The 26,351-nt window shown below is 36.1% G+C and overlaps 1 protein-coding gene across 2 annotated transcripts; it reads left to right on the top strand.

The window, feature by feature from the left end:
* The first annotated feature begins 534 nt into the window (after positions 1–534).
* On the top strand, positions 535–25,958 carry LOC149813632 (UMP-CMP kinase 3-like). Of its 2 annotated transcripts, XM_089992091.1 has the most exons (10): positions 535–838; positions 1,497–1,550; positions 3,350–3,404; positions 3,846–3,963; positions 4,084–4,240; positions 23,578–23,658; positions 23,770–23,877; positions 24,355–24,420; positions 25,494–25,545; positions 25,668–25,958. In XM_089992091.1, exons 1-9 carry the CDS (start codon positions 770–772, stop codon positions 25,500–25,502), a joined length of 717 nt encoding a protein of 238 aa, XP_089848217.1. In that variant the 5' UTR covers positions 535–769; the 3' UTR covers positions 25,503–25,545; positions 25,668–25,958. The 2 variants fall into 2 exon arrangements, with proteins under 2 accessions (XP_089848217.1, XP_089848218.1); XM_089992092.1 differs by lacking the exon at positions 25,494–25,545.
* The last annotated feature ends 393 nt before the right edge of the window (positions 25,959–26,351 follow it).

The following is a 26,351-nucleotide window of genomic DNA, read 5'->3' as shown; positions in this document are numbered from 1 at the left end:
AATTTATATCAACATATTATTAAAAATATTTAAAAAATAATAAGTGATATTAAAATAGGGTTAAATTTCACTACAGTTTATTGTATTTAAAATAGTACTTAGCAAAAAGTTTTTTCTCACATTTAATACTAGATATGTGATTTACATATTTTTATATTGTTGGAATCCAACCTGCATACCGTTTTTTTCAGCGATTAAAAAATCAACAGCTATGAATGCATCAAATTGGTTACTCATAAAATCATGTTTTCTTTTACCAAAAAAACATGAATCTAAGGGTCTATTTCTAACCACCCGAGCATGATGAACACATCTACGAGATTAGATTGAGTCAAAACAGCTCGGATCATGAGATTCCAACTCGATCGTAGGTACAATCCATTGTAGCAAATATATGTGCTCATTCACGTCACCTTGTGTTGGGACGTTGCAAGTTCGAATCCCAATGAAATGGTTGTATAACAGGTAGGGCTCTGCCTAACCCCAGCTTTCTCGTCAAAAAAAATAATTGTCGGGTGATGTCAACGTGTCATTATTTCGACTCGGTTGAGAGCGAGAGAGAGATTGGGGCTCTCGGCTTTCCAACAACCCGGAGAAGGTGAGGAGAAGCAAAAGAAGCGCTCCCACCTGGACTTCCCACGTCGTTATCTATTCAATGGGGGATTGGTGCCCTTTCGCGTGCAACTGTTGAGGTGCAGATGATGAGGGTCATGCGATGAGCACAGAACACACAACGCCACCAAGGCAATCCCCAGCGTTCTGGTGAACAATGTGGAGGAGAGCAACCATCCTTTCGCGCCTTCTTCTACCTTCTCGTGACATGGCCCCTTCACACAAGGTGGGTCTGCTGATCCATACCTGCGTTTTCAATTTGTTGTTGGTGGGTGCATGCTTCCGTGACTTGCTTTTCTTTTTTATCCTGCTCGAGAATTAGTAGCAAGTTTGGAATCTATTGAATTTGTCGATGTTGGTGTTGGAGATTCTTATTGTTTAATGAATGGTTTCTCCGGGTGTTGCATTTCGAGTTGTCTGGTGGGACTACCATTTGCTTGGACTCAAATCAACTATTTAAAATGTTGAAATGTATGATTTTCTTCTCTTTTTTGTCTATTGTTTGGTTAGTTTGAGGGGTTTTAAGGGTTGAATTTTTTGTTGGTATTTGTTAGATTTGTGTGTTTTGATGGTGTTATTTGTGCTTGAATTGGATTTGATGGATAGAATGGTGTCTTATTAGTTTGTTCTCCTATACTTATTTGGATGCTGCATGTTTTATGTATTTTTCTAGTTCCCCATGGTATCTGGTCCTTCTTTGTCCATTGTTGTACATTTTTTTCTTTTTTTTGGGTTTTCTCTCCCATCTTGCGATCACTGAAATCTCTTCGCCTCATCTTTCTTGTTTATGCATTTACAGGTACCCTCATATTCTTTTTTTTAGTACATATAACTCATAGATTTTTTTTTGGAGTAATGATGGGTTTCTATTTATTGTTTTGAAGGATTCATTTGCATGGAATTTTGTGGGAGCCCTCAGAACGAAAGCATCTATACTGGTATTTGTGTTATACTTACTATACTGGTATTTCCTTTATAATATGTTATGCACCAACTTTTGGTTGATAAGAGTAATAGTAGTATGTCTTATGATGCTGCATTGAAGCTTAATTGTTTTCAGATTGGTAATTATGCGCACAACTCTATGCTATATGTGAAAATTTGCACAAGAAAAATTTTCGTTCGTTGCTAGTTTTAGTGTTGTCTTTTTGTCTGCAGATGCTTTGATCTAAATTAGGACAAAGTGTGTATGCAAATGCACCATACTTACCAGGACATACATATGTAAAGTGAATCAGCACCTTCTATTTTAATTCAATATTTTGAGTGTTTTACTTCTTCAATAGTGGATTCGCCAGTTACAATATCCAAGAACAACATAAAGTTCCTTCACTACCTCAATCTCGACCTTTCTTTTTTATTTTTCTGATACTCCATGAAAAAAAAACCTCTGCCTCAATGACTCTGATTGAATGTATGGTTAACTTTTTGTATAACATTATGCATGCAACTCTTTTATCTACACAACTTGGGATGCTGATTGGACACTTTTTTAGAAGCCATTTTTTTACATTCTGATTCCATTATCAGGGTGAGTTACACTTTTAAGTATATAGCCAGAAGTAAAAGATAGCAAATCCTAGAGAAGAAATGCAATGCCATATAGAAGTAAAATATAAGGGTACTAGTATCCTTGTAAAAACATTCATAACTACATACATTCTCCCCCTCCAGCTCATGATGAACTCAACCATCTGATAAGTTCTTGGTGATTTAGCAAAGAAATCAGCAAGTTGGAGCAACACACAATATTGACACAGGAAAAGCATAAGCAAACCATTGGCATGAATAATCATATATTATATAGGAATGTGCAAGAGAAGCAAACAAATCTTAGGAGCTTCAAAGAGCAAGGAACACCACAGCCTGCATGGTTCACAATTGCCAAGCTTGTCTATAGATGCTTGTGCCTAAGTGGTTCAACCTCTTCAGCTTCTTTGGGTTTTGGTCTTACAACTGTACTTCCCAGATGGAGTGTTTTGCGCATTATCGGGGCCACTGATCTGCATAGACCAAGGGTGAGTACTCATATTTTACAGCATGGATTACCAGGGTATCTAATCCCATTTTTTTCCCTATGCTTTCACAACCCTGTACTGGTGGGGACCTAGAGGGCTGCCTTGTTGTTCCTTCGTAGATCTCTATATTTAACCTCTATATGTGAAATTTCACTCTCCTTGAAATTTGAGACCAAGAATTTTCTTTTGGACAAAGTCTTTATCAAACTGCCTATGAAGAAATTCCTCTATCAAACTCAGCAGCTAGAGTGTAGAGAAAAGAAGAAAATTCAGAAATATGGATCATAAATGATACTCCAAGAGCAAAGGACAGGGAAAGTCTGCTTGTACAATGAAAAAATGTTTGTATAATGGAGAAGGTCAGATTGGAACGTGCCAAAAAAATGGACACACCAGCAATGGACAAGGACAATAGAAAGGGGTAGACTGGAGTGCACCAAATAATATGGATTCACACAGAAACTAATCAAGTACTATGCACACACAAAGGAAACAAGTCCTGAGTTTTGCTAAGTTTAAATACATTACCTTTGAATACTATTAAAATACTACTGTCAAAAAATATTCCCTGTTTTTTTATTGTGATGATAATTATCACTTGTGCTTTATCTTCTTTTATCATGCTACCTTTGTTCATTAGAATCCATGCTAACTTTGTTCAGTAGAATTCATGGTAGTTTGTCTTCCCTTTACTGATATTTTCTTTTTATGTTATGCAGGAAAAAGATGCTGTTTCGAAAAAAGAGAAAGAACTACGTATTGCTTTTGTTTTAGGTAAGCATCACAGCTATTTATTATATCAAAATGTGTCCTAAACAAGAGTTGGATAAAGTTTTTCCTTTTTTTCCCTTTTTTCAAAATTTTTATAGCTTTCTTATCAATGCATCCGAATCTAATGGTGAATGCAACATGTACTTGTTGATTTGTCCAGGTTGGCCTACAAATAACCCCAGAAAACCCTCTCTCTCTCTCTCTCTCTTGGTGCATGACGAACATCTAGTGAATTGTGTATATTCTATTGCCATACTTGATAAGCTGGCATGGTCGTCTCACAATATGAGTGCACAATTGAACACTATGCTTGTTGCATTCCAGTTCCCATGATTTTCTTCTCTCTTTTTTTTTTCTTTAAAGACTCTTCAAGTCCCTGTTAAGTTCTGAAGGACTTGCATTAGATCCATGTCTCGAGTGATATGCAGAACATGATTTTTATAGGGGGTCCTGGCAGTGGAAAAGGCACACAATGTGAAAAGATTGTGGATGCTTTTGGTTTCTCTCATCTAAGTGCTGGAGAACTACTGAGGAGAGAGATTTCTTCCGATTTCACAAATGGGTATGTTATTTACTTCAGCTACATTTGAATTTGTACTATCATCATCATTCTTCTTTTCCTTAAACTGAAACCTTGATTGGTTGTCTTTTCTTTGCTCTTTTCCTTCTCTCTCTCTCTCAGAGAAATGATCCGTGATATAATTAAGGAAGGAAAGATTGTTCCATCAGAAGTCACAGTGTCACTGATAAAAAGAGAAATTGAAGAAAGTGGGAGTGGTAGATTCCTTATTGATGGGTTTCCTCGAACTATTGAAAATCGTATTACATTTGAACACATTGTGAGCTTCTATCTTCCATCCTTCTAGGAGAGTTCAATGAGACCTGATTGTATATTTCCTTCTAAGATATAATAGAGAAAATATTCATCATTCAGTTCAATATAACTATTCCTTTTTTACTGATGTGTGTCCTCTAATGAAAACCCAAATACAAGAACAATCACAATGCTCATAAGATCACACAAAGTATGGCAAAAGCACAAGGCCATCAAGGCAACACACAAGCCTCTAATGGGAAAATACAAGGGCACACTTCACAATAGCTCACAAAAATACACAAGAGAGCACTCAAAATATAAAAAATAATATTTTATTCGTATGAAAAATGCTTAAGAGAAGCATACATGAAATATGGGAAAGATCCTATTTATATATAACAAAGGAGAGGCAAGAGGGCTAGTCTAACTAGCCGTAGGGCTAGTCCCAACAGCTAGATAAAATGAAAACAAAAAAAACAAAAAAAGAAAGGTAAAAATACAAAACTGCCCCCTAATGGGTAGTGCCTATTACACATGGTAAAATGACAAAAATGCCCCTAAAGGGAATGATCAATTACCTGAATATTAAAATAAAAAATACATATATATTAATATTAATACATGTACACATCATATATATATAAATATATACATACTGATCATGCAACTTAACACTCGCTTTCAAACTTACAGTGCGATAACCGAAAGTTTGTTGAGGAGAAAATAAAACGAGGTGAAGGTAAGGTCTTAGTGAAGAAATCTGCCAGTTGACACTCAGAAGTCACATAGGGCTACTCAATTGTTCCTCTCAAGTATTCGTCCCTTACATAGTGACAGTCCATTTTTATATGCTTTGTTCTTTTATGTAAGGTGTGGTTGCTTGCAATGTAGTTAACACTTTTGTTGTCGCAATACATCTTCGAAGGTCTAGAGATGACAACTCTGTATCTTTGAGAAGGCTTCTTAACCATATAGTTTTCATAGTTGTTGTCACGGAATGACGCATATCTCGATGCACTCCAAAATGAACTCAAAGAATCAAAACATGATGTATTTGGATAAAAACATAATAGCAAAAAATGAAACACAAGGAATGTGAATGAATGAATAATTTCATTAACAAAGAAAATTAAAAATACATAATATCCTCACTACATAAATATACTCACACTCATAAACCTAAAACTACCCATCACTCTCTCACTTTACAAAGCACACACCCACACATATTTATAGAGAGAGAGAGAGAGAGAGAGAGAGAGAGAGAGTCCTCTCTAGCCGTTGTAATAAGTTTCTTTGCAAGAACAAGAAGAAGACAAGAATCACAGGCCTTCAGAAAATGTTTCCTCAACTAGAAACGTGTGGGCTGTTTTGATTATATTTATCACAACTTCAAAAAGAAAAAACATTTACCCATTCCCCCCCCCCCCCACACACACTTAATACAACATAATAATAATAAGTGGGGTTAAAGAAGAGAACACTAAAATACATCACACGTGTACATATTTATAGTGAATATGGATCGGTAATGGATCCATATTCACGTCCCAATAGCCTCTCTCAAGTTGTGCATGGTTTTCACCATGAACAACTTGTTCTTCAAATACCAAAATCTTTGTACGGTCAACCCTTTAGTGAAGATATCAGCTACTCGGTTCTCCGTTCCTATAAGCTTAGCCTCTAACTCTCCTTCAATTTTTTGTCTAATGAAGTGCTGGTCTATTTCAATATGCTCTATTGTATTGAACCCTATGTCACATGGGTGCGACACGGGTGCAGCGCAATTTCAAAAATTTTGGACACGGGGACACGACTATATATATATATCCAGTGTGTGCATATATGTGGATATTGTCCTCTAAAGTTTGGCACCAGCATGAGTGTTTTTTTTCTGGGGCTTATGTTTGAGACTCATGCTATATATATATATATATATATATATATATATATATATATATATATATATATATATATATATATATATATATATATATATATATAAAGATCAATTTTGTTTTTGTTTTTTTGCCCTAAAAATGGATATTTTTGGACTCGGTCAACATTGACCGAGTCCAAAACGAGGACAGACTCGGCCTCGACTCGTTGACCGAGTCCGGGCCGTGTCCTAAGCCGCACCCGTGTCGGGGCGTATCGACTCGGGTGCGGTGCCTCCCTAGCCGAGTCCGTGTGACTTAGGTTGAACCGGATTCAGTGATATTCTAATTGCACTTTGGTTGTCACAAAACAAGATAGAATGTGATACCTTTTCGCCTAGTTCTATCAAAATAAATCTCAGCCATGTCAATTCTGAAGTGATCGCAACCATAGCTCTATACTCAGCTTCAGTGTTGGATCTTGAAATTGTCTTTTGTTTCCTACTACTCCATGATATAAGATTGTCACCGATAAAAACACAATAACCTGAAATTGAGTGCCTTTCATTTGGATCTCCAACCCAATCAACATTAGTGTAGGCCATTAATGACAATACATGTTCTCCATGCAATCTTCTTTTATATACTAACCCATCTCCTGTTGTACCCTTCAAATATCTCAATATTCATATGACTGATTTTCAGCTCATGCATAAATTGCGACACTTGATTGACTGCATATGTATTGTCGGTAGGGGTGGCAATCGGGTCGGGTTGGCGTGTCAGCATGCCTCAACCCGAACCCGACCCGTTTATTAAACGGGTCGGCTGTGGCAAACACGAACCCGACCTGTTTAATAAACGGGTAACCCGACACGACCCGCCAACCCATTTAATAAATGGGTTGGGTCGGGTAAATGGGTTTTCAGGTTGGCGGGTTGACGGATCGGGTTGGCAGGTCGGGTTGACGGGTCGGGCAGATGGGTTGGCGGGTTGACCCACTCGCCTAACCCGTTTATTAAACGGGTCAGCCGGGTTGGCATACCCCCAACCCGAACCCGACCTGTTTAATAAACGGGTTACGCGGGTCGACCCGTTTATTAAACGGGTTGGCTTAAGCCCAACCCGAACCCGCCTAAGAGGCGGGTTGGCGGGTCGTGTCAGAAATTGCCACCCCTAATTGTCGGGACCTATGTCACATGGGTGCGGGGGTGCGGGTGCGGGGGTGCGGCAAATATATATATATATATATATATATATATATATATATATATATATATATATATATAGAGAGAGAGAGAGAGAGAGAGAGAGAGAGAGAGAGAGAGAGAGAGAGAGAGGGGTCCGGGGGTTCCCCCCGACGCGGTCAGCGGGCGGGGGTCCAGGGGGGGCGCCCCTGGCAGGGGGTTATAAGGGGGCAGCGCCCTCCCCCCCCTCCCCCCCCCCCCCCCCCCCACCCCACCCCAAAGATTTTTTTTTAAATTCTGCAGCCCATTTCATAGGGCAAAAATTCAAAAAAAAATTCAAAAATGGACCAAAATGACCCTGGGTGCGTTGACCGCACCGGGTGCCACACCCGCATCACGTTGCGTCGACGCGGGTGCGGCACCTGTCTGGCCGAATCCCTGTGACATAGGTCGGGACAAATAAAGGTGAGATATTTAAGCATACCTACTATGCTTCTGTATTATGTAGGATCTATGCATAATTCTCCGTCGCTACTCAATTTCTGAAGCATTGGACTTGGTGTGGGTGTTGGTTTGCAATCTTTCATACCTGTTTTGGCAAGCAAATCCATGGTGTATTTGTGTTGAATCATAATGAGACCGCCATCATGAGTTCTATCAACCTCAACTCCTAGAAAATACTTCAATTATCCATAGTCCTTCATGTGAAACCTCATATTCAATAGAGATTTGACCTCTTTGATGTACTCTTATGAATTCCCAGTAACTATAATGTCATCAACATAAATAAGCAACAATGTAATTATTCCTTCCCTGTGAATAATCAAGAGATGATCTCTGGAAGCCATGTTTTTGAATCTCTAGAGAAAAACTTTCGGACCAAGATCTTGAGGCATGTTTCAATCCATATATGGCTCTTTTCAACTTACAAACATATGCATTTGGATCCATAACACTGTACCCCGATGGTTGCTCCATATACACTTCTTCGTCACTCTATTGATTCATCTGACTTATATTTTATTTTATACACTCATCGCGAGCCAACAACATTTTTTTCCTTAGGTCGTGGTACGATCTCCCACGTTTGACATTCATGTAAAGCCTTTATCTCTTCATTCACAGCCTCTACCCATCTCGTGTCTTGCAACTTGATTATAAGACTTGGGTTCATCATGCTTAGTTATTTCAGCTAGAAATAACTGATGTTCTGCTGAAAAAATATTATAACTCACCCATCTTTCAATTGGATGTCGAATCGTGGTTGATGTCCTTGGTTCAACATTGTCACCTGCATCATGTGGAAGTTCTTCTATTCTTGGCTCTACGTTTGAATCTTTTGGTCTTCTTCCATAGACAAAACCTTCTTTGAATCTTTGAAAATCAGCTTGAAGTGATCCATTACTGTGATCAACACTTGCATAGGAGACTTCAATTCCTCAACATTCATATCTTGAGCACTTTGTCGTGGAGAACAATCAGGATTGGGAACAACAAAAAGTTTAGTGTTAAGCTAGGGCTGATAAAAATCCTTGTGAGTTGCAATGTTGGTCGTGACTGGAGAACATTTATCTTTAGTCACATCTTGATACAACAATTCATCAAACACCACATTTCTGGATATCCGAATGCATTTTCCAGATGGACCAAAACAATGATACCCTTTATACTCATCTGCATACCCAACAAATCTGCACACCCAAGCTCTTTTATCAAACTTAGTTCTTAAGGACTTGTCTACATGGACATAGCAAGTGCAGACCCATGCCTTTAGCTCGTCATAATCTAGGTGCTTTCCATATAACATGTAAAATGGTGACCTGTGTCCTAACTTCTTCATAGGCAATCTATTTATAACAAAAACAACAGAGTGAAAAGCCTTTGTCCATAAGAATAAGGGCAAATTACTAGCATGAATCATTGCAAGACTACTCTCCAAAATATGGTGGTACTTTCTTTCTGCAACAACATTTTGTTGAGGTGTATGCGGACATGATATTCTACGATTAATTTCATTATCACGTAAACAGTCAATGAATTTCTTTGAACAAAACTCTCCACCCCCATCACATTGAAAATTAAGGATAGGACTAGAAACATGATTTCTAACAAACATGTGGAATTGACGAAAGATATTGAAGACCTCAGATTTATGTTTCATAAAATATATTCATGTGTAACGGGTAAAAGTCATCAACAAAAATAACATGACTCTTGCACACTTGACAACTTGGACATAATGAGCCATTAGACAATTTATCTAAACTTGACTTAAGAATAAGATGACTTGAAACAAGTTCCTCAACAAAGGACTTATTACAATGAGCTAAACGACTATGCCATATTTCAGGCTTATTGGACTCAACGATACTGGAGACATAAACAAAAGAAGATGACGATAATGGCAACAACTTCAACTTTGGCAGCACCTTTGTAACTGGCTCTTCAGATCCGATTTAACTCTCCCTGAAGATGTACATATTCCTGCATCTCTCCTCTTCAGCGAACATTTTCTTTGTGAGAAGATCCTTCACATAAATAAAATTGAGGGTAAATGAGATGCTCAATTTTGTATCGTCTATAAGTTTAGAAACAAAGATCGAATTTTTCTTGATGTTTGGAACATAAAAGACATTGGATAAAGAAAGAGTTTTAGAATTGAAAATAGGAACAAAGTCCTGACCAACATATGATATAGAGTGTCGAGTTCTATCTACAGTTATAACATTACCGTTACCATGATAAGGAACCAAAGTAGAAAACTTACCCATATCACCACTGATATAATTTGCGGCACCTGAATCAATATACCATATCCCTTGTTCATTCTGCTTCAAATTCAGACCATTAAGAGCAGTCAATAATATATTTTTATCAAGCACTGGGTTGCTGGTCTCACTTGATTGGCCCTTGAGCTGTCTTGGATTTTCCACTTCCTGATTATTTTGAACCATGTTTAACTGAGTATTGTATTTGGAATCATCGTTGAACCAACAATTTGCCTTTATGTGCCCTAGTTTCTTGCACAAATAGCAAGTGGAAAAGATGCGTCCTCCTTGATTATTAGATAAAGGAGGTGTGCTTGGAGTAGGCAATAAACCTCGTCCTACTCCATTATTTCATCCACGGCCTCGCCCTCCATGAAATCCACGACCTCTCCCACGAAATGATCTTGTGTAGAGAACATCATGAGACTCCCCTTGATTTTTGTTCTCACTGTCAGACAATCCTTTGAGAGCGACTTCATATTCAAGCAACTTTGACCTTAAATTCTCAATCCATTAAGTGTTTGTTGCACTTTATCTTTGTCTGACACTTCACATCCAATTAGAGCCAATTGATCAGTTATGGTCTTGATCTTATTCAGATAATCTAGAATGTTGGTGTTGTCCTTTTCCAGATTTTGGAATTCATGCTTCAAGTACATAACCTTTGACTCTGATATCTAAGAATAGATTTGTGCCAAATGCATCCATAACTGCATGGCTGTACAATCATCTGGAATATGAATCAGAACTTTCTCTGAAAGAGTGAAGGTAATGTACGCCACAAGTGCTTGGTCCCTTCTTTCCCAGTTAATAAACTCTGAATTGCAGACCGGAATAGATGATATAACCTGCCCATTCTCATCTTTTGTATCTTGCAAAATAAACTCAGGTGGAACCAGGAGAGAGTCATCAAGTGTCCTAATAAACCTTGACTCCTTATAAAGGGAGTAATTTGTCTTTTCCAAATCAGGAAATTAGAATTATTGAGTTTTTCAAAGACTAATCGAGGTAAAAAATTCGACGACAAATTGGGAGAAATAAAAGAAGGATTGGAATTCATGGTATGACAAATTCAAAGAAAAAAAAAAGACAAATTCAAAGATCAAAGAAAGAAAGTAAGTCAGAGTGAAAATACTCACTTTAATAAGATCAAATATATATCAGAAAACGAGATCCCCCTTTTTCCTCTTTTTTCTTTTTTCTTTTGGAATCTGAAGCTGTGAACCTTACGGGTATTGAATCCTGCTTAGATTGATATAAAAATAAGTCTTCTTTCCTTTAAAGAATTTATATTTGATCTTACACAAGAACCAACAATTTGAAGTAGGTTTATCAAGAAAGAAACTCAATTAGATACCCAAGAATCAAGAAGATACAAACTCAAGCAAAAAACAACTCACTATTTTGAATCAGGCCTGGTACTATTGACACGATGGAGGAAACACAGTTTGCAATCAGATCTGGCGTGAAAGAAGGCAGATCTGATTGGCTTATTGTCAGATCTGTTGTGAGGAAAGCAGATCTGATCAGATTTGAATAACGCAAAACAGATCTGATGTAAAAAATCAGATCTGATCAGTTTTGATCAAATCTGAATGAGGGGAAATAGACTTGACGTTAAATGAGACTGATCAGACTGAATCTTGATCAGATTCAATCAGATCTGAATAAAGAAACAGATCTGACGTGAAATCAGATCTGAGTGAGGCGAGATTTAAAAGAAAGAGAGATTTGAGGGAAAAACAAGAGTTTTGAAAGATTTGAGGAAAAACAGGGAAAAGATCAAGGAGAAAAAATCGATTTGAAATAGGCAAATCACAAAAGGGAATCAAGCTCTATGAGAAACATACCTCGGAGATGTCTCATCGATCAGTCCTGGCTCTAATACCATAATAAGTTTCTCTGCAGGAAGAAGAAGAAGAAGACAAGAATATCACAGGCCTTCAAAAAACATTTCCTCAACTGGAAACGTGTGGGCTGTTTTGATTATATTTATCACAACTTCATAAAGAAAAATATATTCACATTTGCCCCCACACTTAATACAACATAATAATAATGTGGAGTTAAAGAAAGAAAACTAAAATGCATCACACATGTACAGATTTATCGTGAATATGGATAGGTAATGGATCCATATTCACGTCCCAATATGTTGGACTAGGTCCAATGGCTAGACAGGCTAGCCGTTGGGCTTAGTTTCCAACAACTAGATGGAAGTCAACCTCAGTTGACTTAATATATATTATATATGAATATATATATACACAAAAAGATACATTAATATACATTAATCTTAACACCCCCCTTCAAACTTACGGTGACTCACTATAAGTTTGCAATTACAAAAGAAGGAACCCATTATATAAAATGTCTTCATTGACTTCATCAAGTTCTTCCAATTGGTGTTTCCTTAAAGGATCTTTTGATCTTCAATCATATGCTCTATTAAACAAAAGGTCTTTGGGATCTTCAATATCATCAATACTTGAGAACCTGTAAATAAAGCTAACGAAACATCTAAACTATATATATATATATATATATATCATAAACCATAAAAGAGGATTTCAAAATTGAACTATATATATTTTGGAGAGAGGATGGCCAAACACACCAAAAAATACAATATATATATATATATAATATATCCAAAAAGACGAGTGTTAAGACAAAAAGTTTTTTAATAATTTTAAGCACAAAATTTTAAACATAATTAAAAAGTTTAAAAACAATTTCAAAAAGCATATATACTTGTCATAAGTTCATAACGTATGGAACCAAGACACATTATAAGCATGCTAATGGACTATGTAATGTTTAAAATAGAAGAACAATGAAAATGCCTACAAGCGCAACAAGAGAGTAATATGTACTGACCACTTATGCTTCAAGCACTCATACACAAGAACCTAACTCACAAGATAGTATATATATATTCACAATAATCAGCTTAGAAAAAGTCTCAAGGTCTCACAAAGTCTCAAAAGAGTGCCACAAAGGCCACCAGAGATACTAATACAATAGTGGTCACTTATGGACCAAAAGAACTCTCACAATGGAGATACGCACCAACAATTCACAAAGAGAGTTACAAGTAAAAAAATATAAGAGATCTTTCATTAACAAATGCTTAGTAAAGCATTAATTAAATTTATGCAAAACACGCAAAACAACCAATCATGAAACAAATTTAAAATATCCTTAATCATGCAATTAAACCATATTCAATGCAAAATGCTTGAAAATATTTCAATAACCATTTTCCATACAAGGGCAATTGAGTAGTAAACATTTAGAAAATTTATAGAGAGATTTAAAAAATCTCACATAACATAATGAATGATATTTGCAAATCTCAACACCAATTTACTTATTACAAGCAACCACCTCTTTGACCTTCAACCCAAAAAAACTCAAAAATTCAAATGTATCAGTGCATAGGACAAGAGATTAAACACAATTGTCAGTAATAATCATTCTCATGACAATGCATAAGCAATACAGGCTCCCTGATAATATACGATCAAACACAAATATCAACAATAATCATTCCTGTGACTATGCGCAAGCAATACAGGCTCCCTGACAATACAAGATCAAACACAAATGTTAGCAATAATCATTCCAGTGACCATACATAGGCAATACAGGATCTCTAGTAATACAAACCAGCTACAACCACAAGAGGCGCACATAACTCACCTCACAAATGATTGTAAAACTGCAAACAATATCATCAACTGCAATGGGTGCACATAACTCATCACAGCCGTGGTTGTAAAATTGATAAATAAAAATCTCTTATCCAACAAAAAATAACACAACCAACGAGGTGAAGACAACTTGTAATGAAATCAAACTAATGTCATCAAGAAGATAAGGAAAAGATTTACAAATCAAGCCAGAGATTAAATTTTCAAACTTTTGAAACACCATGGTTTAAAAAATAGATAGCCATAACAGCTAAACATAATTATAAGCATCATCATAATAACACTGGCCAAAAAAAACAAATGAGTGATACAACACACTCACAGGATTAAAGATCAAACAACCGTCGGTTAGGACCAAACTATAAGCTAACAATCTGAATTGACAAAAAACCGAGGTGCACATAACTCACCCCAACAAAATCTCTGGTTCAACAAAAGCAACATGGATCCAAAGGCCAATCAACTATTAATCAGATCCAAGACAAGTGTCAACATGACACTCATAAACTTTGATAATTATAGACTGATAAGATGATTTGAATTGCACACATAACTCACCTCAACGACTAACTCTGACCCAACAACAAAGCCAAAATGAAATGATGCATCATAAAAAATTTGTGATGGACAAAACCACTACCATAAGAAGATAATAAATACTCACGGGAATCAATTTTCAAATAAGTGAGTTCATATAAAAGAACCGATTTGAAAAAAAACAAAGTTTTAAATCAAATCCAATAAAGATAGATAAAAACTTAAAATGAATATATTGCAATCATATGCACAACAATATATCAATTGATGCAATCATATGCATGGTCAATATAAACAAGCTATATAAAGAGATAGCTCAATCTAGCTTACAAGTCTACTATGAGACAACAATGACATATGACATTAAAAAGGGTCAAAACATATTGAGATTTTCAAAGAACCATATAGAAAACCAAGGCCATACACAAGTACAATTAATCATGGATACTCACAAAGAGATAAAAAATTCATGTATATGCAATAATCTTAATAACATAAAGCCACATATCCTATACAAAAGCTATGAAAAATCACATAAGCATAGCAACACATTTAACCATATATGCAAGTGATAGATTAATCTAATGTAAGATATATATAAGAATTAGCATATGATACATGGCATAATTATCTGCCAAGGGATGATTACAAAGGCCACTAAGGGTACATAAAATCCACTAAGGGCATATACCAAAGAGGGCACAATATAAAAATTGATATTTTATAACTAACAAGTATGCAATGAATCAAGAGCCTTCAATCAAGAACAAAAGTGTCCACCAAAGATCTAAGCGGACAAGCACAACGAGTGTCCACTAAGGGCACACCAACAAAGCCTACAAAAGGGCATACACAAGAAGGCTCAATTATAAAATAAATATTTTATTCGTTTAACAAAATGCAAGAAGCATGAAAAAACATATAATCATAGTATTTAGAATCCTTAAAGAAATCACATACTTAGAACATAATTTTTAACATGCTTTGATAATAAAAAAAGATACTAACATACCCAAAATATACTTTGAATTAACATGCTCATGCAAGAGCCAACAAAAAAATAACACATTTAAAAAGAGATTTGAAAATAAGCTTTAATTTCAATTAATTTGAAAACACGTTCAATTTTTCAACATAAAATACCAAAAACAATTTTTTAAAATTTACCATAGAAACTTCTCCAATTAAGAAACACATACCGAAATGTGAGAGCCTCAAGTCCAAGTCGTACATCAATTAAAATTTTCTTTAGAAGGACAAACACAAACAAGATGCCAAGCTTTGATACCATGTCACATAAAGGCATGAATCCCGATGTACTCCAAAATGAACTCCAAGAATTAAAACATGATGAATTTGGACAAAAACATAAGAACAAAAAAATGAAACAGAAGGAATGTGAATGAATGAATAATTTCATTCACAAAAAAATTTAAAAATACATAATATCCTCACTACACAAATACACTCACACTCATAAACCTAAAACTACCCATCACTCTCTCACTTTACAAAGCACACACCCACACATTTATAGAGAAAGAGGAGAGGAAGAGATAGAGGAAAGAGAAGAGAGAGAGTCCTCTCTAGCCATTGGATTTGACTAGTCATTTCCAACTGCTAGAAAGGCCAGTCGTTGGGCTTAGTTCCCAACGACTAGAAGGAAGTCAACTTCAGTTGACTTAATATATATACATATATATTATTTAAATATTATATATATATAATATTATATATACACAAAAAGGATACATTAATCTTAATAGTTGTTGTGGTTATGACATGATACTTAGCTTCCATTGAAGACAACAAGACTTTCAGTTGCTTCTTGCACCTCCAAGATATTAGAGAGTCCACTAGAAACACACAAAATCCGGTAGCGAGACTGTCATTTCCTCCCCAATCTGCATTAGTATAAGCTATTAATTCTAAAGAAGAGAAGGATAAGAAAAGCTTTTTAGTTAAGAATTTTTTTATGTATTTGATAATCCTTAAAACTACACTCATATGCACCGTGGTTGGTGTATGTTGAAATTGGTTTGCTGTGTAAACCAGAGTTGCCAGTTGAGGAAGCGGGAGCGAGAAGCGATACGGGAAGCGGGAGTGGGAAGCGAGGCACTTTAAAAAATGTAGGAAGCGGGGGAAGCGTGGGACTACTTAGAAGAAAATTACGAAGTGTCTCGGAAGTGACCTAGGAAGCGAACCAGAAGCGAGGGGGAAGCAAAAAAATGAAAAAATGGGGGAAGCGAGGGGGAAGCGTGTGGGGGAAGCGCGCTTCCCATAAAAGGGAAACACACTTCCCATAAAAAGGAAGGACGCTTCCCCACGCGTTTCGGAAGCGCGACGTTTTGCGCTTCCGAAGCGTGCTTCCCCATTACCCTAGGCTCTTCTGGTAACTCTGGTGTAAATTGCATGAACAATATCTGGTATTGTAACGAACAAGTAGGTTAGAGACCCAATTAGCTATCTATATGTCATTGGATATTCAAGAAGAGTTTCATCTTCCAACCTCAATGTTGCATTGACAACTTCTGGTGTATTCACTTTCTTGTCATCGGAAATTCCTAATTTAGTTACAATATCTGCAGTCAACTTCATGTTTTATAGGATGTACCCTCTGGGTGAGTATGCCACCTCTATACGTAAAAAATATCTCAAATAACCAAGATTAGACACATCAAAATGTTTTTTAAGAATAATTTTTATTTCTTAAACTCCCTTTTTGTCACTTCCAATAATGATCATATCATCTACGTATAGCAGAAAAATAACAATGTTAGTACTTGTATTCTTGACAAAAAGAGCAGTGCCAGTATAACAAGATCAATAACCCAAGCTTATCACAACTTTGTTAAATTTATCATACCAAGCTTTAAGTGCTTGCTTAAGTCCATACAAAACTTTTCTAAGTTTAAGAGTCTTATCACTTTCAATATCAAACTCAGGTGGATGATCCATATAAACTTCTTCATTAAGTTCACCGTTAAGAAAGACATTTTTAATATCTAATTGATAAATGGGTCACCGTTGGATAAAGGCTATAGTTATTTAGGGTTCTAACACTAATCATTCTTGCTACGGGTGCAAAAGTGTTTTCATAATCAATATCATACTCTTGAGAGTATCTCTTAGCAACTAACCTTGCCTTGTATCTTTTTAAAGTTTCATCACTCTTAGTTTTAACTGTAAACACTCATTTACACCTTATGGGCTTCTTTCCTAAAGGTAGGTTAACAACTTCCCAAGTGTTGGCTCTACGAAGGGCATCTAGTTTCACGTTCATGGCTTCAATCTATTGAGGGTAGTTTTTAGCTTCATTATAATGTGATCATGATAAGAGTGAATTGATATTAAACACACTCTATAGTTGGGAGAGAAAGACTCATAGGATACAAACCTATTAGGAGGTATGAAAATATGTTTAGATCTTATAATATTTGGTTCTTCTATAGGTTGTCCTTGGGAGTATTTTTCAAGAGCACACGATTGATCCTCTTGCTCATGCCGGGTATAAACACGCATTTCATTAGATGGATCTGTTAATATATACACATATAATATAAACATATATATGTTTATATGTGTTTACATATGTATGTTCATACATATATTGTTTAGGGGCATTTTAGTCTTTTCACATGTATATTCAAAATAATTGTATTTTCTTTTTTATTCTTTTATTTTTATTATTTAATTTTTTATATTTCTTCTCAACCTTGAAGGGCTTTTTGGGAAATGGGTAGAGAGTCGTTGGACCCTACCCAACGGCTTCCTAGAGCCTCTCTTGTATATAAAAGGGTGAGACCCCTCTCTCTTGTAAGAATTCTCTAAGGGATTATTCCCCAATAATATTCCTTATTTTTTTATTGTCCTTTGAGTAGATGTTGCAATGCCTCCACAAGTTGAGAAAGAGACATGTTCAAAATTGATTTACTTGAAGAATCTTGAACTTGTGAATTTTCAACCGAAGCAACCTTTTTTTCATCTTTGTTGAATTCCAGACAAAATGGTTTAATATGTCCCGGTTCTCCACAATTATGGCAAAAAATACATCCTATTTTCCTTTCATCTCCTTTTCCTTCATACACGATTTTTTCCATAGTTATTATTCTTGTAAAAGTGCGGGGGTTTGTATGTATGAGTGTTGGCACCCGGTTTTGAAACAGCCAACACATTGTCCTTAACTTTTGCTTCATTTTGAGACTTTAATCTAGTTTCTTTCATGCAAACTTGAGCTAAAACCTCTTGAATAGGAGGAAGTTCTTCTTGTCTTCTTATTGTTCCATAGTTATTGCTTCATTTCTATGTAAGATGTTGTTTCTCATTTGTTCAAACTCGGGTTGCAACCCTCATGAATTGAAAGAATTGCTCATTGTTTATTTGCTTCTTTTTAGTTTGAGCCTCATTGGGAGTTTCCCAAATGGGCTCTAACTTAGCCATTTGATCCCACAATTTTTTTAAAGAACCAAAGTACTCCCTAATACTCTTGTCGCCTTGTTTACAATTGTGTATCTTGTCTTGAAGCTCCCATCGAAATGCCATGTCACATTGAGTATATATTTGTTTAATGAAGAGTCATGCTTCGTTGGCTCTTTCAAACTCCAAAATAGTTTCACATGTATCTTCATTCATACCCATCGAAATGCAATGTCGCATTGAGTATATGTTTGTTTAATGAAGAGCCATGCTTCGTTGGCTTTTTCAAACTTCAAACTAGTTTCACATGTATCTTCGTTCATACTTTCCATAAATAAAGAAAGTATCTTGGCATGGGCAATTTCCCATTCCTTCAAGGCTTTCTTATAACCTTTCCTTTTGTTCTTTAAAAACCTCATCTTTAATGGTTTCATCCTTCTCTTTAATGGATTTTGTGAGAGTGAGTTGTGGTTCAATTACATAACCATCAACATTCTCCCACAATCCTTTACCAATAAGGATTCTTTTGATGGCGGTAGCCCATAAATTGTAGTTTTTTTCATCAAATTCTATTGGAACTATTGTCACCAGTTCTTTTTTGGCCATAGAACCAAAGAATACAAAGCAAGAGAGAAGAAAGAAGAAGTAAAATAAATACTTGAGCAAACTTTCAACTATTTTTGAAGCACCAATGTCTCTATGCATTCATAAGGACAATCTTTAAGAAGGTTGGTAGGCATGCTCCCCGAGGCAAAGCTCGATCTTCAAGCTACTTCAAAATACGCTTGAGAAAGAGTCGAATATCATTAAGGAGTCGATAGGCTCTGATACTATGTCACGAATCGAATGATATGCTTTTGGGCAAGAGAACACTTTGCAAATATGAGTTCTTATGGGTTAATACATGAAAACACAAAAATGAGCCACAATGGGCTGAAAACACACATAAAATAAATAATGTTATTGGGGAATAATCCCTTAGAGAGTGTTACAAATGAGAGAGGGGGTAGACCCCTTTTTATATACACAAGAGGCTCCTAGAGAGCCGTTGGGACCTACTCAACAACTAGAATTCTAGCCGTTGGGTAGAGTCCCAACGACTCTATCAACATTCCTAAAAAGCCCATAAGGCTGGGAATAATTACAATAAAAAGAATAAAAATAAAAACAGAAAAATACTTGTTTTTGTTGTACATGTGAAAAGACCAAAATACCCTTGAACTTCGAATATACAGAAATGTACAAAACTGTATATATATATAACACAAAACACTTACATCCAAAGACTCTCAACCTTTTAAAATTTGGAGTTATGTTAAATAAGTTTTATAAAGAGAAAATATTTTGCAAAGAGGAATATGGCATTTTTATTTAATAAATATATGAAAGTTAAAACAACTTTGGTCTAAAAATTCTTAGGAACATCGTTTGAAATGAGATGAGTCATGGTAATTTCTATAATATTAGGGGTGTCAACGGGACGGGTTTGGTTCAGACTCAGGTGGAACCAGACTTGGTCTAGATTTTCGGGTATGGTATCAAGTCCGAACTTGAGTCTAATCGGGTCCACTACGAGAAAAACCATACTCGGACCCGATAAGTACATGAACCAAACCCTGACCATACCCAGTAAAACCATATTTTTTATTATTTTTACATTAAAAAGTTGTGGGTCTTAATCTGAACTTGGGTCGGGTCCGAGTCTGGTATATAAAATTTCACAAACTATACTCGGGTTCAATGTATTAATCAAACCTTCAGGTCCAGATTTGGTTCTTAATTAGATCTTCTTATTTATCACCATACCCGGGCCCTATAGGGTTTGTTCGGGTCGGGTCCGGGTAAACCAAGCCCATTGATACCCCTATATAATATGCTTATGTTTTCTTTCCACTAGGTCATTTTGTTGAGGGGTCCTAGAACACGATCTTTGATAAAAAAAAATCCTACTTTTTTTTTAAATATTCTTGAAAATCTTTTGACATAAATTCTCCTTCAGAGTCGGATCTAAAAATGGAAAGGTTGGTTTGAAATTGATTTTTAACATGCATGTGAAATTCCTTAAAATATGAAAATACATCTGATTTAAATCTAATAAAGTAGATCCACACATATCTAGTAATGTCATCAATAAATACAATATAACAGGAGTAACCACCTTTAGACATGACAGGAGAAGGTCCCGATACATCCGAATGCACCAACTCAAAAGGTCTTTTGGATATAAAAGTTCTATTGAAAAATGAAAGAGACTTCATCTTTTCAAGAATATATGTAATATCATTTTCATTACATTTTTTTTCTAAAAAAAAAAAAGATACAATTTTGATAAACTTGGATGTCCAAGCCTTTTGTGCCAAGTTACAATATCTTTGTCTTGGACATAGTTATAAAAAGATTTGGGAGGAAGAGACAAAAAATCCATAAAGTAGAGATCTCCTCTCCTATGACCTTGCCCAATCAACTTCTATGACTGGAGATCCTGCACGGAGCAACCCTTAGGTGAGAAGGAGATTTCACATCCATGTGCGAAACGAAAAATAAATTTAAATTCAATTTAGTGACAACTCTAACTTTATAAACAAATAATTTTTGAATTCCTTTTTCAAAGTGTTAATACCTTGAATTTTTTAAGTTCCATCGGCGGTGGAAGCACAGGATAAGAATGGGTTACTGCCTATATCATAAAGAAGAAATGCATGGAGACTTATGTGTAAAAAGGCCCTCCGAGTCAAAAATCCAAGAAGGCATACCTAGAGGAGAGGATGATGTGGTCTCGACATCGGATGTTGAAGGTGATGTCTTCAACAATTTTTGAAGTGTCTCTGCCAATTGTGTAATGGATAAGTCTTCGAGTTCTCATTTCTTGTTCGTCTCATTGGTTGTTTTGGATGAGGGATCTCTATCGAAAGCCACCTTGGTCTTTAATTTTGGACAAGCTGGTTTGATATGCCTCAACCCATTGCAAAAATGACAAATAATCCTCCTTGGTCCTCCGTTGTTTTGCCTCCCAAAGTGTGGAGGCTTGTAAATCCTCACATTATTCCCTGGTCTAGCAACCGCCAACACTCCATCTCCTCTCTTGGTCATGCCGAGACGAGTCTCTTCTTGACAAATCTCGGCAAGTGCTTTATTTAACGAAATATGAGAGGATCTATGAAGGAGAGACGCTCGCCAAATTTCGGCCGAAGGCCATGGAGGAATTGAAAAAGGTATTTTTTTTTCATTTGCCTTTGTCTAAGTCCAATGGCGAGTCCCTTCCATTGAGGCTCAAGAAATGCAAGCTCATCCCATAATGGAGACAAGGCACTATAGTAGTCACTGACGTCATGTTTCCTTGTTTTATGGATATAATCTTTTCTTACAAGTATTGTCGTGCAAGATCTTTTTAAGTGTACATCCTTTTCAAGAAGGTCCATGCTTCATTTGCCTTTTTAAATTTAGTTATATTTGCACATATTTTTATCTCTACATTGTTCATTAACCATGCCAAAATTTTGGCATGTTCACTCTCCCCATCTTTCATTTTTGTTCGACATTCTTGAATTGCCTTGGTTCTTTTGTCTCATTCAAGAGTTTTCACTTGGTCCCCTTCCTTCTTTGTGAGTTTAAGTTGTGGCTCGGGACTTGTGCCACAAACATAACCCCAAAGCTTCTTTCCTTTGAGGTGGTTCTCCATCGCAGCGGCTCACATCAAGTTATTCGTCTCATTTAGCTTGAAGGAGAGCTCAATCTTAGACTCATGCTCAGCTGTGATAAAGGAGTGAAAGTAAAGAGGAGACGGAAGGTGGAAGGTGGAAGGTGGAAGGTGGAAGGTGGAAGGTGGAAGGTGGAAGGAAGAAGGATGACACGAGCACAACAATCATGATCACCACAAGCACCCGATCACACGAGCACAACAATCATGATCACCACGAGCACCCGATCACACAAGCACCGCGATAAAAAAGGCCCAAGAGTCAAGATTCCAAGGGCTCTGATACCATGTAATGAAAACCCAAATACAAGAACAATCACTATTCTCATAAGAGCACACAAAGCATGACAAAAGCACAAAGTGACAAAGGCAACACACAGGCCTCTAATGGGCAAATACAAGGCCACAAGGGCACACTTCACAATAGCTCACAAAAATACACAAGCGAGCACTCAAAATATAAAAAAAAACATTTTATTCATATGAAAAATGCTTAAGAGAAGCATACCTGAAATATGGGAAAGATACCATTTATATACAACAAAGGAGAGGCAAGAGGGCTAGTCTAACTAGCCGTTGGGCTAGTCCCAACCGCTAGATAAAATGAAAAGAAACAAAAATAAAAAAAGAAAGGTAAAAATACAAAACTGCCCCTAATAGGCAGGGCCTATTACACATGTTAAAATGACAAATTCCCCTAGAGGGCATGACCTATTACATGAATATTAAAATGAAAAAATACATACATATATTAATATTAATACATGTACACATCATGTATGTATATATAGATACTTACTAATCATGCAATTTAACATGGCCATGACCATGTTTTTTTTTGTTCTGATTACTGCTTTTCATTTGTGATTTTAGTTTGTTGGTCACTAGTAGCTTATTAACATTCTTTGGCTTAAGATATTGATAGAGAAAAATAATGACTTCCCATATGTTCAAGCTCTTGTGACCTGTTATTGATGGCCTTGAAACCTGGCAATGCTTACATGTAACATTATTTGGTTTTCTTAATTATGGAATTAATAAAGTTCATTATTTCTCTTCATTGTGCATTATTAGTTTGATTTATCAAGGGTCGTATATATTCCAGTTTATGTTGTAACGAACAATTGTTTACTATTGAAAATTATATGCAATACAATGCAGATTGGCAAGGAACCCGAACTTGTTCTTTTCCTGGAATGCTCCGAGGAGGAGATGATCAGACGTGTGCTTAGCCGTAATCAGGTCAGGCTTCCTCTTAAGGGGCATACATATTCTTCTCAACTGTCTTATGGCCATTTTATTTATTCTATCGATACTAACATTACGTGCCCTTATTTTATGGTTTGTTCCTAGGGACGAATAGATGATAACATAGAGACCATAAAGAAACGTCTCAAGGTCTTCAATGAACTTAATCTTCCTGTCATCGACTATTATGATGGAAAAGGGATACTTCTAAAGGTTTGAATGCTGGTTCTTGTTTAACCTTTTCCTAAAGTTATAAGGTAGGCTGATATTATAAAGTTTGTCTAATGAATCTATTGCCTTTGCAATCAATATATTTGATTCTGGCATTTTGTTATTTTGTTCTTTTTCTTATTTACCCCATATCCATTTCCCAGGATTCTTTGCAGTTTGTGGAAAAGCATCAACCTTTTTTATATGATATAGTTTAAAGATATTTTTTGTTCTAAAACCTCCAGGAAATTGAACCTTATAATTCTTGTTAATTTTGTTGATGGAGATATCTTGCTACCTAGAGCACTTTTAAGTTCATAAAAAGTGTTCATCTCTAACTGAAGAAATAACCTGTTTCAAGAAATAAAATAAAAAAGGAAGTTGACACCAATTTGCTCATCAAGCATCACTATGTTATTTATATACATTTTTAGAGTACTCTGGTATGTTTTACATAGTTTGGTCATCTCGTGCATGCAGATTAATGCAGTTGGAACAGTAGAGGAGGTTTTTGAAAAAATCAAGCCTCATTTTTCATCTTTTAAGGTATACCTTCAAATTCTTTTCCCTGACAATTGTTGATATATATATATATAGAGAGAGAGAGAGAGAGGTGAACTACATGTGAATGGAGGTTTTTGGTGTTTCTTTCTTTAGTTTGACCATACATGTGTGATTTACATGCTTGATTTATAGGAATGGCTCTTGGATTGCCTGATTCTGACATGTGAGTAGGTTTTAAAATCTAAAACCAATCCTCTAAAATTTTCATAAATATTCAAGGCTCAAAAAATCGTATTTTGTCATCGAGAAACTGCGATCCAAGTGTTGATTCCTAGCAAATGAAACATGTCTATCATTTCTGCAGGTTTAGATTTGCAAAAAACAAACTGGAAGTTTATAGATCATCTAATTCCCATAAATGGAACTAGAAGTGGGTCCATGTAAATGATTGAGACCCCACAAATTCGGTCTCTGAACAGTTCACACGATAGTGTTGAGATTTTCTCAGCAAGGGAAACTCTTTTTCTTTTTGGGCTAAGCAAAGGGAAAACCTGGTTTTCATTGGCCGTGACCAGGATGTGTATGAACCTAATTGGCCCTATTGCAGGCCTCAACTGATTAAACCCTTGAGGTCCACTGTACCCCCAGCAGTACTCCCAGCTTCAGCCTTGCTGCAAGGGTGTACACCCTGACTATTGAACTTGTGACGTCCTTAAACTTCGGCAGTTTAAGCCGACCACCTAGCTAGATGTGTTGAACCCTTTGGGCTAGCTGCTAGCAACAGATCTCATGATAAATCAAAAACTTTCATTTTTTAGGATAATGCAAGGAGAAATCTTAGCATATTCTAGTAAAATACAACATGAATAAACGATATGAAAATCTTAAAACCTATAAACCAATTATGCCACCGTAGCCATAAAGTACTATAAAAATCAATCCCTTTCAGCCGATAAGCCCCAAATGCATCATAGGAACTATAAACCAATTAAAGTCATGTCATAGTAGCCAAAATTTGAATTCATCGTGATTTTATAGTCTTGTTAATTTATTCTGATAACTATGATATTTTTGACAAATTCCCATAAGGTAATAAGTCGGCAATAATTGTGCAGATAAATTGAGGAACTTTGTTTTCTGATTGAAGATGATGGCGTCAGTGATATTGTACGTTAATCATGTATTATTGTGTGTGTGACCTACGTTTGTCATTACAACATATACTTGCCATCTTGTTTTGCAGGAATCAGGTTTCTCTAATTCTTGTTTGCATTTTGATTATCAAACAGGCAACCTGAAATATTGGCTGGACAAAAGATATTGTGGGATGCATCTCCATCTCTGTAGACTGTAGTTCTAATGTGCCAGATTACCGTATCACATCTTTGGGCTGACACTTTTTGTATCTGTGAGAAATAATATTCCCGGTTTATCTATAACATTCTTCAATGAAACTCTTGATTGATTGAGGAACTCAAAAAGAACATTAAGCAACAATCTGCCCATGATAAGAATGCAATTTCTTTCTCATATTCTGCAAACACCAAATAAAATACTTTGATGGGTATTCCCAGATTGTATGAACACAATGCTGGAGTTCTGTTCATCAGTTGGATTCACCATTGGCAGAGCATCGTGGACAAGTCCCTTGAGCTGGCTTGAGTTGCAGTCATTCCTTTGCACCTTCTTGCTTAAAATTTTTGAATGGTGCCATTTGCTTGTCTTGGTGAGTCTGATGAGTCTCAGTCTGATCCTTCACGTCTTCATAGAGTACCATCAAAAGTTCATGTATGACAGTCAGGGATCTGATGGTTGATGATGATGAGATATACATTCCATTGCAGCTTGCTACAAGCTCCCATCTCTTTATCATCTCATTCACTCTGTCTGCATCATCAGATCTCTATGCTCCACAATGTTATCTCCAAAAGAAGGTTTTTTAAGTCTTCTACATTGACTCCAACTCAAACAGC

Source organism: Nuphar pumila, chromosome 16 (genome assembly GCF_984573655.1).
Source record: "Nuphar pumila chromosome 16, dmNupPumi1.hap1.1, whole genome shotgun sequence".
Lineage (NCBI taxonomy): Eukaryota > Viridiplantae > Streptophyta > Magnoliopsida > Nymphaeales > Nymphaeaceae > Nuphar > Nuphar pumila.
Note: the sequence above shows the minus strand (reverse complement) of the source record. Positions and strands in the feature narration are given on the sequence as shown.